General features: G+C 42.5%; 1 protein-coding gene across 4 annotated transcripts in view; it reads left to right on the forward strand.

Annotated features, from left to right (window-relative positions):
- The window catches only part of GABRB3 (gamma-aminobutyric acid type A receptor subunit beta3), a 233,138-nt gene that overhangs the window by 186,557 nt on the left and 31,110 nt on the right, over nt 1–15,471 (forward strand). For all 4 annotated transcript variants that reach the window (XM_079912257.1, XM_079912258.1, XM_079912259.1 and 1 more), the window contains 2 exons: nt 9,190–9,272; nt 11,875–12,012. In XM_079912257.1, coding sequence (XP_079768383.1) covers nt 9,190–9,272; nt 11,875–12,012 — 221 coding nt within the window. The remainder of the gene's footprint in view (nt 1–9,189; nt 9,273–11,874; nt 12,013–15,471) is intronic.

Genomic DNA, 15,471 nt, shown 5'->3' on the forward strand with positions numbered 1-15,471 from the left:
ATGAGGATATATTGTATAGCACAAGGAATTATAGCCATTTTCTTGTAATAACTTTTAATGGAGTATAATCTGTAAAAATACTGAATCAATATGCTTTACTCCTGAAACTAATATAATATTATATATCAAAAATGCTTCAGTTAAAAAAATAAAATGGAAAAATATCATCCTTAGAGATATGGAGAAAAAAGTGATAATAGGCAACCTTTATTTAAAAAAAAAAAAATCAGGTGCATTTCTATGTACTACCAATTAACAATCCAAAAAGGAAACTAAGCAATTTCTTTCACAGTAACATCTAGAAGAATGAAATACTTAGGAAGAAATTTAATGATAGAGGCAAAAGACTTATGAACTAAAAGTATAAAAGAAAGAGTAAAACTATATGACCATGTGACTATGATTTGGCCCAAGAGCTATAAAAGGAACTTTGGCAGGGTTCTTGCCAGGATATCTCTGTAAAAGGGAGGGGGTAAGAGAGCTTTGGCTCTTCATTTTCTTCTGGCTGCTAGTGTAGAAGGTAGATATAATGGCTGGAGCTGCTGCAGCCACTTTGAATCAAGAGATGACCTTGAGGATAGAGGCCACATGCTGAAGGAATACATAAGCAAATGGAAAGACATGTTCATTGATTGGAAGAATTAATATTTTTTTAAGATGACAATACTACCCAAAGTGATTTACAGTTGCTATGCATTCCCTTTAAAAATCCTAATCACATTTTTTTCAAATGGAAAACTCCATTCTAAAATTCATATGTAATCATACGGGACCCCAAATATTCAAAGCAATCTTGAAAAAGAAGAACAAAGTTGGAGGTTTCATGTTTCTTTATTTCAAAACTTACTATAAAGCCATGGTAATCAAAATAATGTTATATTTGCATAAGAACAGAAACATAGGCCAATGGAATAAAGTAGAGAGCCTAGAAATAAACTCTTGAGTATATGATCAGATGATTTGCTTCAGGGGTGCAAGACTATTCAATGCATAAAGGAGTGTGTTTTCAACAGATAATGCTGGGAAAGCTGGGTATCTTTATGTAAAAGTAAAGTTGGATGCCTACCTTATACCATATACAAAAATGAACTTGCAGTTGATCAAAGATGTAGTACATAAGAGCTAAAAGTATAAAACTCAAATGGACAACCCAAATGTCCATTAAAACATGAATGAGGTATATACATACAATGGAATATTATTCAACCTTAAAAAAGGTTTGGAAATCTGGTACATGCTACACCATGAAAACATTATAGTAGGTGAACTAAGCCAGACACGAAAGAACAAATGTTGTGTGATTGCACTTATATGAAATACCTAGTATCAGTAAGAATGTTGCCAGGTCACCAAGTCCTGGGGGGAGGGGAGAATGGGGAGTTATTGTTTAATGGGTATAGTGGGGTTTTTTTTAGATGATGAAAAAGTTCTGAATATGGATAGTGGTGATGGTTGTGAATGTAGTTAATACCACTGACCTGTACACTTATAAATAGTGAAAAAAGGTAAATTTCGTGTTATGCATATTGTACTTTAAAAAAATTCTTTGTTTTGTATTGAATTCTATTTTGTTCACTTGGATGCTGTTTGTTTTTGCTCTGTTTAATAGAGCTCAGTTTCATACTGATTTTCTGTCCTGTACCTATCATCTTCTCTGTGTTTTCAAAGCTTTGTCTTCTTCCTCTGCCCTTAGGAAGGTTTTACAAGTTGGCCCTCTCCTTCCCACTCTGACTGTGGTCCCCAGACCAGCAGCAGCAACATCGTCTGGGAAATTCAGAACTACAGACCTACCCCAGATGTCCTGCTCAGAATCTGCATTTTAACAAGATCCCTCAGTGACTTGTGTCCCCTCCGAGTTTATGAAGTCATTCACATCATTAAATGACTTTCAGCTGTGTAATTCTGCTGTCTCTGTGTTCAGTACAGATTTCAGTTCAGCACTTACGCTCGGATTCTTTGCATTCTTTTCTCAGTTTTACATCATCTGTCTATGCCTTCATCTCAGGCTTTTCTTTCCTTATGTCTTCCTATCCTTGTTTTAAAGAGAATTCATGCCTTTTGACAACCAGACCAACATCTTCCCAAGTTTTCAACTTTCATGTTGTATGCTTGCATACTTTTCATAGAACATCTCTTTTTTTCATAATGTTTATCCTTAGATGAGCAGATCCATGGAGACTAAGTGATATTCTAATGAGACTTTGGATATGGCGACCTTGGCCCCCTTGTGTCTCACGCTCACATTGGAAGCCTTAGTCCCTAGGATACAAATCTGAAGATTGGGTTAATGCATTCCCTTTGTTATGCCTAATTGCCATTCTTTTAGGGTAGGTCCTCCCCTCAGACTGCTGGTTAACCCACTGAGCCATGAAGTCAGATGCAACGTATGATACTTTAAATAGTCTTGAATGACACCTTCTACTCTGGCCTGCTTGTTTCCATGCCCTGTGGATATCTGCCTCTAGCTGCAGTGGCTTTTCTTTGAGGTGATAGGTTGTGTGCATTTGACTTTGTCGTCCAACCACTTTCAACTAGGGAGTGTGTCCTGTAAAGCTATGGTGGCGAGGGGGCCGGAGGGAGAAGGAGGCTGGGGGAGCAGGAAGGAGAGGGCGGGGGAAAGGAGAGGAGAGAGAGAGTTAGGGAGGGAGAAGAGCTGGCAGGCTGCATTAGCAGGCAGGGCCAGGTCTGTCACCCTGTCTGGCTCACGCTGTTTCTCACCCTTTCCGACGGAACTTACCGTGGTGATGAAGATGTTCTAAAATCTGTACGATCCAGTACAATAGCCACTAGCCATAGGTGACTATTGAGCACTTGGAATTTGGCTAGTGCCTTAAAGGAACTAAATTTTTAATTTTATTTCATTTTAATTAATTTAGAATTTCATTATAAATAGGCACATGTGGCTAGTGGCTACCTTTCTAGATATAAACCCCACACATACCTCCCAAGTATCATCATTAGATCCAGATGGTTGGGGAGATTCAAAATCTCAAAGTACTTTTTTGATTCTTTCAAAATATTTCCTTCCTTCCTCTTAGAGAGTTGAACCTAAGTATTTTCCTTGAGACTCCCTCAGTCATCCACCCTGACATTTCTGTTCCTGTCAGGTGCTTGGGGATCTGGCACATGCTTTCTTTTGGTTTTGGTTTTTAGCATTATTGCTGGTTTTGGCCTTTGAATTGCTTTATCACCATATTGTTTGAAAATCAGGAGGTGGCGCATCTCATTTGCCTAATGTGACTACTCATTTCACCAAGATTTATGTTCCTACAATGCTAGTGGATTTATGCTGAAATCTAGAAGTAAATGCTCCCGTTGTAGGAAAATACTATCTGCTAAGGGCTTTGCTATCTTATGGCACCCCTGAGAAGTATCAGGTTGTGATGTCCATTTATTTATAAGATAATTTATGCTTTTCTATGTGTGTAGTTACTTGCGTTGATTGTTGTATCTGTTATCTATGCCCACAACATTGCTGCGTAACAAACAGCTGGAAAGCCTCAATGTCAAATGATAATGAGTGCTCATTGCTTGTGAATCTGGGTGATTAATCAGCACCTCTGCAGATTCTGGCTGGTTCACCCACAGGCCCAGGGATGGGTGGTCTCTGCCCCTTATATCCGTACTCCTCCTAGAACGAGCAGACTTACATGAGCGTGGTTTTCTCACAGGAGTACAAGGGGACCAGAAACACAGAATGTCTCTTGGAGGCTAATCTTGGGACTGTTAGTACACACATTCTATCGGACAAAGCAAGGCACAAAGTTGGCCCATGTTCAGAAGCGGGCAGACAGCTCCTCTTTAGTGAGAAGAGCTGCAAATGACATGGCAAAGAGAGTGGATACTGGGGAAGATGAAGGAATGGGGCTGCCAACACAATCAACTTTCTACAGCAATTTTCCCAGCAACATCCTCAACGAATCTGCACAGCAGAGGCCTTTGGACATTTCTGTGCGTGTATCTTATATTTATTGTAAAATAAAACAAAAACTGGGGCAACTTCAATGTTGGTTTATGTCCTGTGCCCTCTCCACATTGAATAATAAGCACTTGCTTTAGAAGGATGCTTGGTCAGTCTGAATTATTTGATTAGGTCCTTAATCCTAGCATCTGAATTTCTATTCGTGGATAAATGATAGATGCCTCCACTGCCTGGTGCACCTGGGGTGAAGCCAGAAATGGAGATGAGTGTAAGTTACCTGAGAGCAGTTGCAGAGGGCTAAGTGATTACCTGTAAGGCAGTACCCCAGGTGTGCTGCTGTTCTGGGGCCATGGGTAACAACCATTGCCCAGGGTTCTCGGACATTTGGACATCCCCAGTACAAGCCAGAAGTCACACAGGAGGTGCTGCTAACTTGCTCCCGGTCCTGCTAGTTTGACAAGATTGTGATCAAAGGGCCAGAACTCCACCTATGGCTGCATTTTGCTGCAGTCCTCACAGCCATGGAAACTGTAAAGCTTATGGGCATTAACATCAGCCTGCTAAGGACTCATTCTGCAGCCGAAGGATTCAGAGACCACCAGGATGTCAGCACATAGAGCGTCATCCAAGCACCTTTTCTTTTTTTTCGTACATAATGGAATGTTTTATTTTCATTTATTTTTCTTAACATCTTTTTTGGAATATAATCATCCAAGCATATTGACCAGTGAGCCCAGGGAGGCTCTCAGAGGGTCAGTAAACATTCAAAGTCAGATCTCCTGCTGGGAGTGCTTGCAAGGAGGGTGGGTATCCCCTCTGGCTCTTCGATTTGGGGGATTGAAACCAAGAAGGGCCAAGCCACCTCTTTTCCACATTTTGCTTGAGTTCCACGATGTCTGTTAGTCCAGGACACCTGCCATGTGCATGTGGCTGCGGTTCTAGGCACTTATGACTGCAGGGGACCAAGCCCTGCTCCAGGCTCCCCAGAGGACAAGCAAGGGGCCTGCAAGTCAACAAATGGAAGGACATTCCAAGGGTAGATGGTCCTAAGTATAATGACGATACTAAAATGGGTGATGAAAGGAGAGATAGCAGGGCTGAGATACTTTAGTTCTACAAGGCCTCTGAGAAAGCTAGTCAGGGACATTTTAACCTCTGTTCTCTCTGGTATTTACTATGAATGTAAAATATTTGTATAAGTGGGGAAGAGAGTGTGTGCATTGCCTTGTGATTCACTGTAAGTGTGGGTCCCAGGCTCAGTTCAGAGTCCCCCTTTCCCAGCAAGGACAGAGAGAGAGCAGTGTCGTACCTCGGCTGACAAGCAGGCATACTACCACCACCTAGTAGCTGTGTTCCTGAGCAGCCAAAAGCGATATTTCCACCACAGCCTCTCCAGGCGGTCTGTGGAGAAATCTGTGTTTGTGGGATGACACAAAGAGTTTGCGTCGGCCCTTAATATTCTTTTTAATTGGTGGATTTTAAAATGGAAGTGCTGATACCAACGTAGATCTCATAAGCTTGATATAATTGAGACAAAGTTAGAACCCTTTGACCTGCTAAAAGCTGTTCTTCCCAGGAGTAGTTTCTAGATGGTGTCCAAAGATGGCAGGTGTCTCATAATAGGATTTTAAACTTGTTGGGATGTTGCTGCCCTTATAAACTTCACATTTATTCCTCGAATTTTCATACTTTTGACTCTTAAACATATCTTTAGGGATATATCACTTACAATAGCAGGACTACCTACTAAACTCTACCCTATTCCACAATGGGCAAAATATCACTGCTGTTGCAGCAAGTGTAGCCTTAAAATATTTATTTTCTCCCCTTACGTAGTATATTTCCAATTTGTCATACATATGAGACATATACATGTATATGATCTCTGTGTGTATATATATGTGTGATCATATATATCATATATGTATATATATACACACATATATATAACATATTTCTTTACTGAATTCGCTCTTCTTTGAAAACAAGAACCTCATTCCCTGAGTAGGCTTTTAAAAGTTGAATATATTTTGTTAGTTTAAGGCAGAAGAGGTGTCAAGGAGGTAGATGAGTGAGTGCAGGATTCAGGCTGCCTGGATCTGAATGCCACATGTGCCTTCCAGTAGCATTGTAAATGTTGCCGACCTCCTTACTCTTTCTGATCCTTGGTTTGCTCATCTGCAAAATGGGAAGAATAACAATACCTCTACAATGTGGTTGTTGTGAGATTAAATGCATGAGCATTCAATTGCTGAGCACAGAGCTGGGCCCAAAGCCATCTCACAACCAGCCTTACATAAAGTTCAGATGTGACTGCATGCTACAACTAAAAACAATGGATCTACTGGAGAGAATTCCTCACGCAATATTTCTTATTGACTTCACCACTATTTCTTAGAAATAGGAGTGGAATTATCAGCTTTCAGATGGAAGTGGAGCTAGAAGTTGGTTAAAGTCTTTTCTCAGGACAAATAAAATTGATTAGAAAAAAATACAAAAGGTGTGTGTGTGAGCGCATGCGTGTTGGGGATTATGCAACTAGAGCTCGAATGTCACTGGGGCTTCCCTGCCCTTGGTCCATCTCCATTAACTAGGCTTGAGTTCTCATTCTGCAGACTATGAAATACCCTCCTATGGTTTCTACAAAGTCCCAGGGGTGCAAAATTTGGTCATTTCACTCAGAAGGTCCAGTCCCCAAACCTGTCATGAGTTTAGCCAATGTGGATGATGGCCTTGTGGCTCGGGGAGGGGTTCTGGCCTGCTGTCCCCTTCTTGATCTCTTTATTCCCCCCTTTCTTTTTTTCTTGCCTTTCTGTCCCAGTGGCAAAAAGACCTCTTTCCTTCTTCCACTGTGTCATGAGTAGGCTCTTATGACTTACTTTCCACCATAAGAGGGTTTTCTGTGTATTTCTTCCATAGGAAGAAGAGTAGCACATAGATGTCTATACCTTATTCCTCAAGTCAATAGGAATAGGGCTCCATATGATAGCCAGTATGATACCAGAATGAGAAGACAGGACAACAGCTGTACTAAAGGTACTCACCAATTCTACTAGCTTCATGCTTCCCAGTTCCAATGATTCCTATGAAACACTCTACATAATATCACAATACATGTGAGTCTCCAAACAATTTGGATGTGTGTGTGTGCACTTGTGTGCATGTATTTTAATGATGATAATTGGGAATAAATAAGGAAAAACAAACAAAAAATGGTAATCTCAGTTACTGAGTCTTCAAGTGAATAGGTACTAAAACATGTAGGAAAATTTAAAAATTTGAACATTTCCAGTAGAGATCTTTTTCTCTTATTTACAAAAATTTGTAATTTTAGCAGAACTTTCTTCTAATTTTGCCTTGTAGGCATCTTGTATGGATGTTGGGTTGACAACCTGCCATAAAACATGCCAGAATTTCAAAGTGTGAGGCTGGTTCTTCAGTTGGCTAGGAAGTCAGATGATGTAGAAAAATATACCAAAGAGCTATGTGTTGACTTTGGATAGAATGTAATCCACTCTTTGGAATGATAATTGGAAGTGTTATGACATTTGGAAAGGACACAGTTTCATCATTGGTGTGGATCTTATAGCATATGTCTGCACGGCACTTGCATGCTATTTGCAAAGAAAAAATTAGCGTTGTCCCATGATTGGCAAATGGGTTGACGTTTTCCCTCACTGTTCTTCTCAGTCATTGAAAAGTAGAACTTTCCTCAACCTGCTGCTTAACCCAATGCTAATAGAAGGACATGCTTTACTCCTGTTCCTTTAGCACTGGCACTTAGGTTCAGTGAGACAAGCCCAACATAATTAGCACATGACTGGTGTCTGATGGGTGTTTTGGAGCAGAACTTGCTCATGTTGCCTGAGTGGTAGGAGGTTTGTTGTGAATGTTCACATGGAAGGCTGTCTATAGAAAGCTCAATACTGGGCTTCGAGAAGGGTGGAGTCTAGAATGTGGCTGGGATTTCAAGGTAAATCTAGGGATCTCAGGAGAAGACATTCTCACTTCTTCCTTCTTAAGATTCACCATTTAATGAGCACAGCCCGGGCTGCCATTTACACGTCTTCCACATCAGCTCTGAGATGCTGCTCCCTGAGATGTGTCGTCCATGTCCTGCAAGGCTGTGTGCTGTGGCCCAGGCTTAGCTCTGCTGTCTCCTGAACCATCAACTCTCTGCATTGTCTTCACCTCTGTTATGCTTTCTCATGCCTGACTCTCCAGTTTGAAAATGGCATCACAAGCCTCTAATTCATGAACTTGCAAGTTTAGCTCCATTCTCATCTTTAATTCATTCTCATGGAAGAGAATCCCTTTAGCTCCATTCTGCCTTTTAACTCAGGCCACATCCTATATTCTTGTTCCATTAATGGTTGGCTGTGCTTGATTCAGGGACCCAGCCCAGTCTGGTTAGCCTGGACTGTGGTGCAGAAGGGGTGGGATTTCGAGAAAGAGAATAAAACATGGTAGCCTAATCGTTGCATTTTCAGCAGAGGCTTTGGGTAGGTTGGTTTCCCTAAAATGAGGCTTTCGGCAGAGTAGGAAATGAACTTGACGTTTCTGGAAGTGTTTTATCTCCATGTACAGTGGGTTTAACCATTGCACGGCAGAGGCTTAACTGTCCTTAGGCCACGATATAAATTCTTTCCATGGCTGCAGCTGACCTCAAGGGAAGCTAACCCAAGTTTTCATTCATAATCAATAACATAGAAGCCAAATATTCTCTTTGAAAAGGTAGATGATCCTATGGTGAAAAGCCCTGGAGCATTAGCCCAAGAGGCAACTATAATAAAACAGAATCAAATAGAAGCTTGGCTCACATTTCCAGAGTGCAGCCTGTGGATTGGGAGCTACTTGAACACTTCACACTGAAAGTCAAAGAATTAAATTGTAATCTAATCAATGTTGTTACCATAGGTAAGTTTTCTCTGTGCTACAAAAGTTAGAGCGTCACTAGACAATGAGGCAGAATAAAAATTGAAGACAAGAGCTTCCTAAGAAGCCCCTTTCTCTTCCCTTGATCATCCAAAGTCAACAAGTTTGCATGAATAATTTTGTAATTATATATGTACTGCTTTTTTGGATAAAGCTGGCCTACAGTATAATGAAAACTTGTCCATTTAGTATATATCATGAAATATGTTTAATCAGGTGTGCTTTGGGGAAGGGGTCCTACCTGAGGGTTACTCAGTGTTTATCTAGAAGCAGTTTTTCTGCTGTATTTCTCATCCCATCTTTAATATCTGCCCTCACTCTGTGTGTTTCAGAATCACCACGACCGCAGCATGCATGATGGACCTGAGAAGATACCCTTTGGATGAGCAGAACTGCACTCTGGAGATTGAAAGCTGTGTGTATCTGTATTTCTTTTTCATCCACTTTGTGTTTTAGGCCTTTTTATCATTATTTGGCATGGCATATATAATTTTCTTGACATAGTTTTTAACTATCCTAAAGATTAGAGGTTTAGTCCTCCACTCTGCAAATATCACTTTCATGACAGAGAGAGGGCAAGAGAAAGAAAGAGACAGAGAGAGACAGAGACAGAGGCTCAGTATAAAAGAATCCTCCACTCTGATCTAAGAGAGTCTGTTTGCTATGCTGAAATAAAAGAAGACAGATGCTCTTCATCTCGACCCCTTCAGTGAGAAGAGAGCAGACGCCGAGAGGCGGTCCCTCTCAATGTGCTTCATCAGGCACAAGTGGCTGTACTCCTGGGACCCTCTGCAGTTGGAGTAAACCTCATTTCCCATTAGGAGCTCAGCTTTACAAGCCAGCTATTTCTACATCTTGGCAATTTTCTTCAGTTTGAAGAGTATTCAGATGCCTTATTGATAATTCAGTGTTGAGTGATACTTCTCTGCGAGGGACGAGAGCTGCAGCCACGTAGTCTAAGAAGAAAATGTCCTGCTCCCTGACCTGCAACCCTGGCATATCCGGATATGGCTGCTGCCGTTGTGCCTTCTCCTGACCCACCATAGACTGGTTTATCATTAGCCTCAGTTGGATTTCAGGTTGTCGGTATTTGTATTGAATTTTGGGGGGATGGCAAATGACTTACTTTGCAGCACATTCGATGTATGCATAGTGAGAAGTGAATGCCTTGGTGAATGAATACACTGGGAAGCTGCACTGGTGGCAGGCCAGTGTTTAGACCCCTCACTGTGCCCCTCACTTTCACACGGCATCATGGCCCTGCTTTCTGAGAGCTGTGCTTTCAGAAGGTGAGGGACGTGAGATCATGTGGCATGATGCATAGTATATTTAGTATGAAGGCTCAGGGGAAAGATGATGGTTTCCCAATAGTTGAAGGGCTACTTTAGGAAGTTAAGTAGATTCTGTGTGGCCAGAGGACACAACTCCAATGAGTTGATGAGAGTTTCAGCAAGGCAAATTTGGGATCTAAGTGAGGAAGCAGCTCCTATTCCAACTGTGAGCTGTAGTGAGTGGCGTTGAAGAGTGTAGATTCTGTTTCCTTGATGTTTAACCAAGGTGGAGGATGGGCAGGAAGGTCCGTTGTCAAAGAGATTTCCTCAGAGTGTGTGAGGTCCCTCCCCCTCAGAGAATTCACGATTAAAGCAGTTGAACAGAAGAGGGATTCTCCCAGTTTTCTGGTGACCTGACTACACACGTGTGCAAAAGTTTTTATTAAAGTCAAGATGCAAATGTATGGAAGGGTTAGCCACTTGAAGATCTGGATGTCCCGCTGTGGGGCATGTAAGCACTGGGCACAGCATGCTGATCTGAGCTACAGCCAGAAGGCCAGAGGGACTGGACTGGGTGGGCAAGGGAGTGGGCGTGGATGTACTTAACAACGCACACAGGGACCAGTCCTGTGGGTTCTTGGGGTCCTATTAAGGACTTTGGACTTGTTTTGCTAATTGCATTGGGAAACATTTGAGTGCTTTAAGCAGAAAAGTGACTTGGTAAGATGTGTGTTTTATTAGCGATCGCTGTGGCCGCCAGGTGAGAATGGAGTGTAAGGCAGTCGGAGGGAAGGGCAGAGACAAGAGGTGTGCCCACCGTGATCCTGGAGGTAGGACAGCAGACAGGACCAGGGAGCCAGCAGGGGCTGTGGGGGGCAGTCATCCCCACAGCTTTGGTCTATTTGTTTGTCTAACGTCAGATATTTAGTATCTGCCTCTTGTTGTGTTATATGTTCAAATCAAAAAGTCTGTTATATTCATAGGCTACTTTTCTACAGGTGTGAGTTTTAATTTTCCTTACCGCTAAAGTTGACCTAATTCTTTAGAAGACTCCTGGGTGCTACAAATAACATCAGACACTATTGTCCTATTTAGTCATTCTCGGGAAGCATTGATTAATTACCGAGCGAGCATGAGACCATCCAAGAGTTGGCTTTGGAGCTATAATCTGGCAAATGACCACTCCTCTTTCTGCTGAGACCACTGCTCAAATCTCTAAGGGCCAAGAGGGTCCCTACAAAAGGCGTTTCTAAGGATGGCCAAGCTCATGGCCAGGAACATCTCATGACACCATCCAAAAATGCCTGACTTTATCAAACATTGATTGGTCAAATTCACCCTCAGTGTTTTAACTTTTTAATAGTTTTTGAGAGAGCTGCCTTTCTAGAATTCTTCATACTCAAGTTCTTACTTTTTCTTCCAACTATCTTATTCAGTGCTATGAATATGTTTTTAATTCATTTATGTGCAAAGTCGAGGCCAGCCCTACAATTAGGCTTTGCAGACAGAACTTTGGTCAGAGCACTCTACCTCCACAGTTTCTCAGCCTGGTTCAAATCGGACAGCAGAGGTAACATGAGAATATTCGAAAGTTAGTTCTTTGATGATGCTTCTTTTCATAGACAAGCACATCAAACAAATTTACTTCAAACATGGGCAAGCTGTTACTTCCATTTATTAGTGACAGTTTCTTTAGACAAAATAATGCTTCATTTCTGCCATGTCCTTGCTTCTCTCTCCTGGCAGATGGCTACACCACAGATGACATTGAATTTTACTGGCGTGGTGGTGATAAGGCTGTTACTGGAGTGGAGAGAATTGAGCTCCCACAGTTCTCCATCGTGGAGCATCGTCTGGTCTCCAGGAATGTTGTCTTTGCCACAGGTGAGTCCTGCATCCCCTCATACTCCCTGGAAAGATACTGGCTGCCTGGCCATGATGCTATCATTGTGAAATACCCTGCTGCTGATTCACAGTGCTGAGTCAACCAAAAAAGGACTATCATCAATATTTCATCATTTTCTCTACCCTTTTCTCTGTATCTAGAGGGGATGGATAAGCTTTGATGGGTAGGAAGGAGCACCTGACCAGGAGATGCTCTCTGTACTGGTTATTGAAAAGTTAAAAGACTGAGGGTGAATTTAACCAACCCTTGTTTGATAACATAAGCAGCTTTCATTCTGGGCAGACAAGAGGCCACTGATGGCCTTGGAGGCAGGAAGGAAGGAGAGGGAGGAAGACCTGAGGAGGCAAGTGCTGTGCTGTCAAAAGTAAGAGACCTTCTCCCCACTTCTGGGCTGGCAGTCAGCCCTGGTCCAGGAACCTGGGCACCTGCAGTTAGTGACGCCTCTTCAGACATGGTCATCTGCTCCTAATATCATCTGGGAGGCTGCCCTGGCCTGGGTTTCATTGTCATCTTTGTTTCAACTGTCCAAAGACAGAGTAGTTGTCTTCTACTCTCCTGTCTGAACTTGCTGAGGTTTTATTAAGTTCCAACCATGTCTCTCACAATGGGAAGTGCTTTCTCGGTGTTCTTACTGAATGCTGTGCCGTAGCTGAGAGAATAAACAAAAGCGCTCTGTAAAGTGTAGGGTATTCTAAAGACCACAAACTCTGGGTGGAGAATTCTCAAGAAGGCAGAGCTGGGATCTCCCATCTTGGCTTTCTCCTGACAATGTAGCTTAAACCACACCAAGTGGGTGGTGGTTAGCCCTGGTTCTGTGCCAGCATTCATGAAGCCTGCGGCCTGCACTCTCTGCCTGTAGCCTCTAGCTTGAATGCCTGTGACCCATGGCAACCTTGAATCTCTTCACCTGGCCACCTTCTACTCATTCTTCAGCTTAATCGAAATGCTCTTCCTCTGTGAAGGTTTGGCCCCTGCTCTGCCCACACACTGCCTCCCCAGGTTGGCTTAGGTGACAGCTCTGCATTCCTTCAGTGCTGCACTGACCACCAGTGCCTGCGACTTCAAGGAGACCCCTCCCATAAGAGAGGCCTGTCCTGGGCACGGCTGACCCCACTCCCCGTCCCCTCCTCGTGGGATGCCTGCCATGCTGCGGACATGCAGCCAGTCCGCACTGGGCCAGTTTCTCTCCTCTCTACCTCAGCCTCAAGAACGAAGGGACGTGCAAGTAGAGACAGAAGCCTGAATGTTTAAGGTCCATCTTCATGGCGGTGCCACCTTCTCCTGTGTTGCAAGACGTCCTGCAAATGTGCTTGCAGTCTCTGTAGAGTACGCACGGAGGTGCTCACCTTGGGTGGGTGGTGAGGCCAAAAGGCACATGGGCTTATCATTAAGGAATAGTTTCCACAACCAAGAAAATTGCCCTGTGATGTGTTGCAGAAAATGATTTATTGCTTTTAAAACTGGATTTCAAACTGTTCCATGCTCCAAATGATGTGAGCAGAGGTCTGCTCAGAACGCAGGGATAGTCTTGTCTTGGTGTAGGAGTCCTGCCCATGCCTGCCTTTGTCTAGAAGATTGCAGATAGGGCTGTTAGGGCACTGCCAGGAGGCCCTTTTATTGCATTTTCATGCACCCTCCTTGAAAGCCTGATGAGGCGTCTGTGGAGGGTGTGGTGCTTCCATGGGAAACTGCAACCACATAGAATGGCCTTCCTGAATCCTCTTGCTCAAAAGCACTGGAGCCACTTTTTTCTAGGTGCAGTCTCTGTCTTTCTTTTAACTATGTGTATGGCAGAACATATCCTAAACACATCTGGAGAAGATACACAAGATCATGCCCTCAGAATGCAGTGTTGAGTCCTCTTTTCTGTGCTCACCGAGTTTCTGCATTCACAGGGTGTCACCAGGAGCTCCGTATCAGTCAGTTATAAACCTCCCATCCTTGAAAGACCCTGCGCTTTAAAATTATTCTAATTTGCTTACTTATGTAAAAAGGTCATAAGCCACATTGTTACAAAACTATTTCAAAATTAAATATTATACTAATTTATTTTCCTTTACACAAGTGTTCTGAGTTAATGAGATTTCAATCAGTAAACTGGACTGAAGGATTCTGTAGCCTGAAAGAGGATTCTCAGAAAGGGGATTAGGAAAGACACAACACTCTGGAGGTTTCTGGAGATGCTTCTTCTCAGGGTCATGCAAGCGAAATTCTGTGGCTGGCCCACCTCTCCCTTGTCCTGCCTCTTTGAGGACCTTGTGAATGGCGTCTTGCTGTGGTTTCCCAAGGTGTAGAGTCCTAAGCCGTCTCCTGGGTAACATGAGGTTGCAGGCTGCAGGGCAGGGAATACATACAAAAGGAGTCGTGAATATTCACTCAATGGCTGGCATGAACTAGGCATGGGACTGAACCCTGGGTCAGAGAGGGAGCAGGGAGTGTCTGGTCCAGTGGGACTGCTCACAGCCTGCAAGCATTCAGCAGTGTGCCCCGGATGACATCAGGTAGCCTCTTACCTAGTGGGGTGTTTAGCGGGAATTGAACCACAATAAGAGAGCTCGAGTTCAAGAAACAGTATGTACAAGGTTTAAAGACTCATACCCTGGAGCCAGAACTGCCAGAGCTTAAGTCCAGACTCTGGAACCTTCTAGCAGGGTGACCCATGGTGATCTCTCTGAGAAAAAGAGGACATTGATAATATCTATTTGGTAGGATTGTAGAGGATTACATGAGTTAGTATAAATAAAGAGCCTATAATAGGGTGAGCACTGATTAGCTTTCATTAATTAAATTGCGTGGGTCCAGGAATGAGACATATTTTGAGGAGTCTGAGAATAGACACTCCAGTGGCTGCCCAGAGCTTTAAATATTAGAAAATGTATGACATTATTCTCCTGGATTATTGAGCATGATGTAACTGACTCCTAAGTGCTTGTCTGAGGGTTTCTTAAGAATAGGGCTTGTTTGGGGTTCATATTTGTATCCCTAATACATATCCCAGCATCTAGCCCACTCAATAGTTTGAAAACTGCATGGTTGTTGAATTACAAGAGGAAGTTTGACTGTCATTACTAAGTATGTATTCAACCCTAATCAAATGAATTGTTTCTGCAAAAGAGATACTATATAAATTAATAACATTATATGTTCAAATATTTAATGTACTAAAATATGATGTTTTAAAAAGAAAAATCCACATAAAACCTCTTTGTACCTGGGGAGGAAATTAAGTATGCCTTTGCCTAGAAGGAGGGAACTTTGTTCCATGAGTGCATTTTAAAGAAATAACTGAGTTAATTCACCTCAATAATAATTATTCCATTTCTGCCATGACTCAGCAAATAGGATTTGGAAAAAATATTTCGATCCCCTTACAACTCAAAAGAAAATGAAGTAAAACTTTATTACTCACTGTGATTTCTAACAATAACAATGGCGTG

This window comes from Stenella coeruleoalba (genome assembly GCF_951394435.1).
Source record: "Stenella coeruleoalba genome assembly, chromosome: 2".
NCBI lineage: Eukaryota > Metazoa > Chordata > Mammalia > Artiodactyla > Delphinidae > Stenella > Stenella coeruleoalba.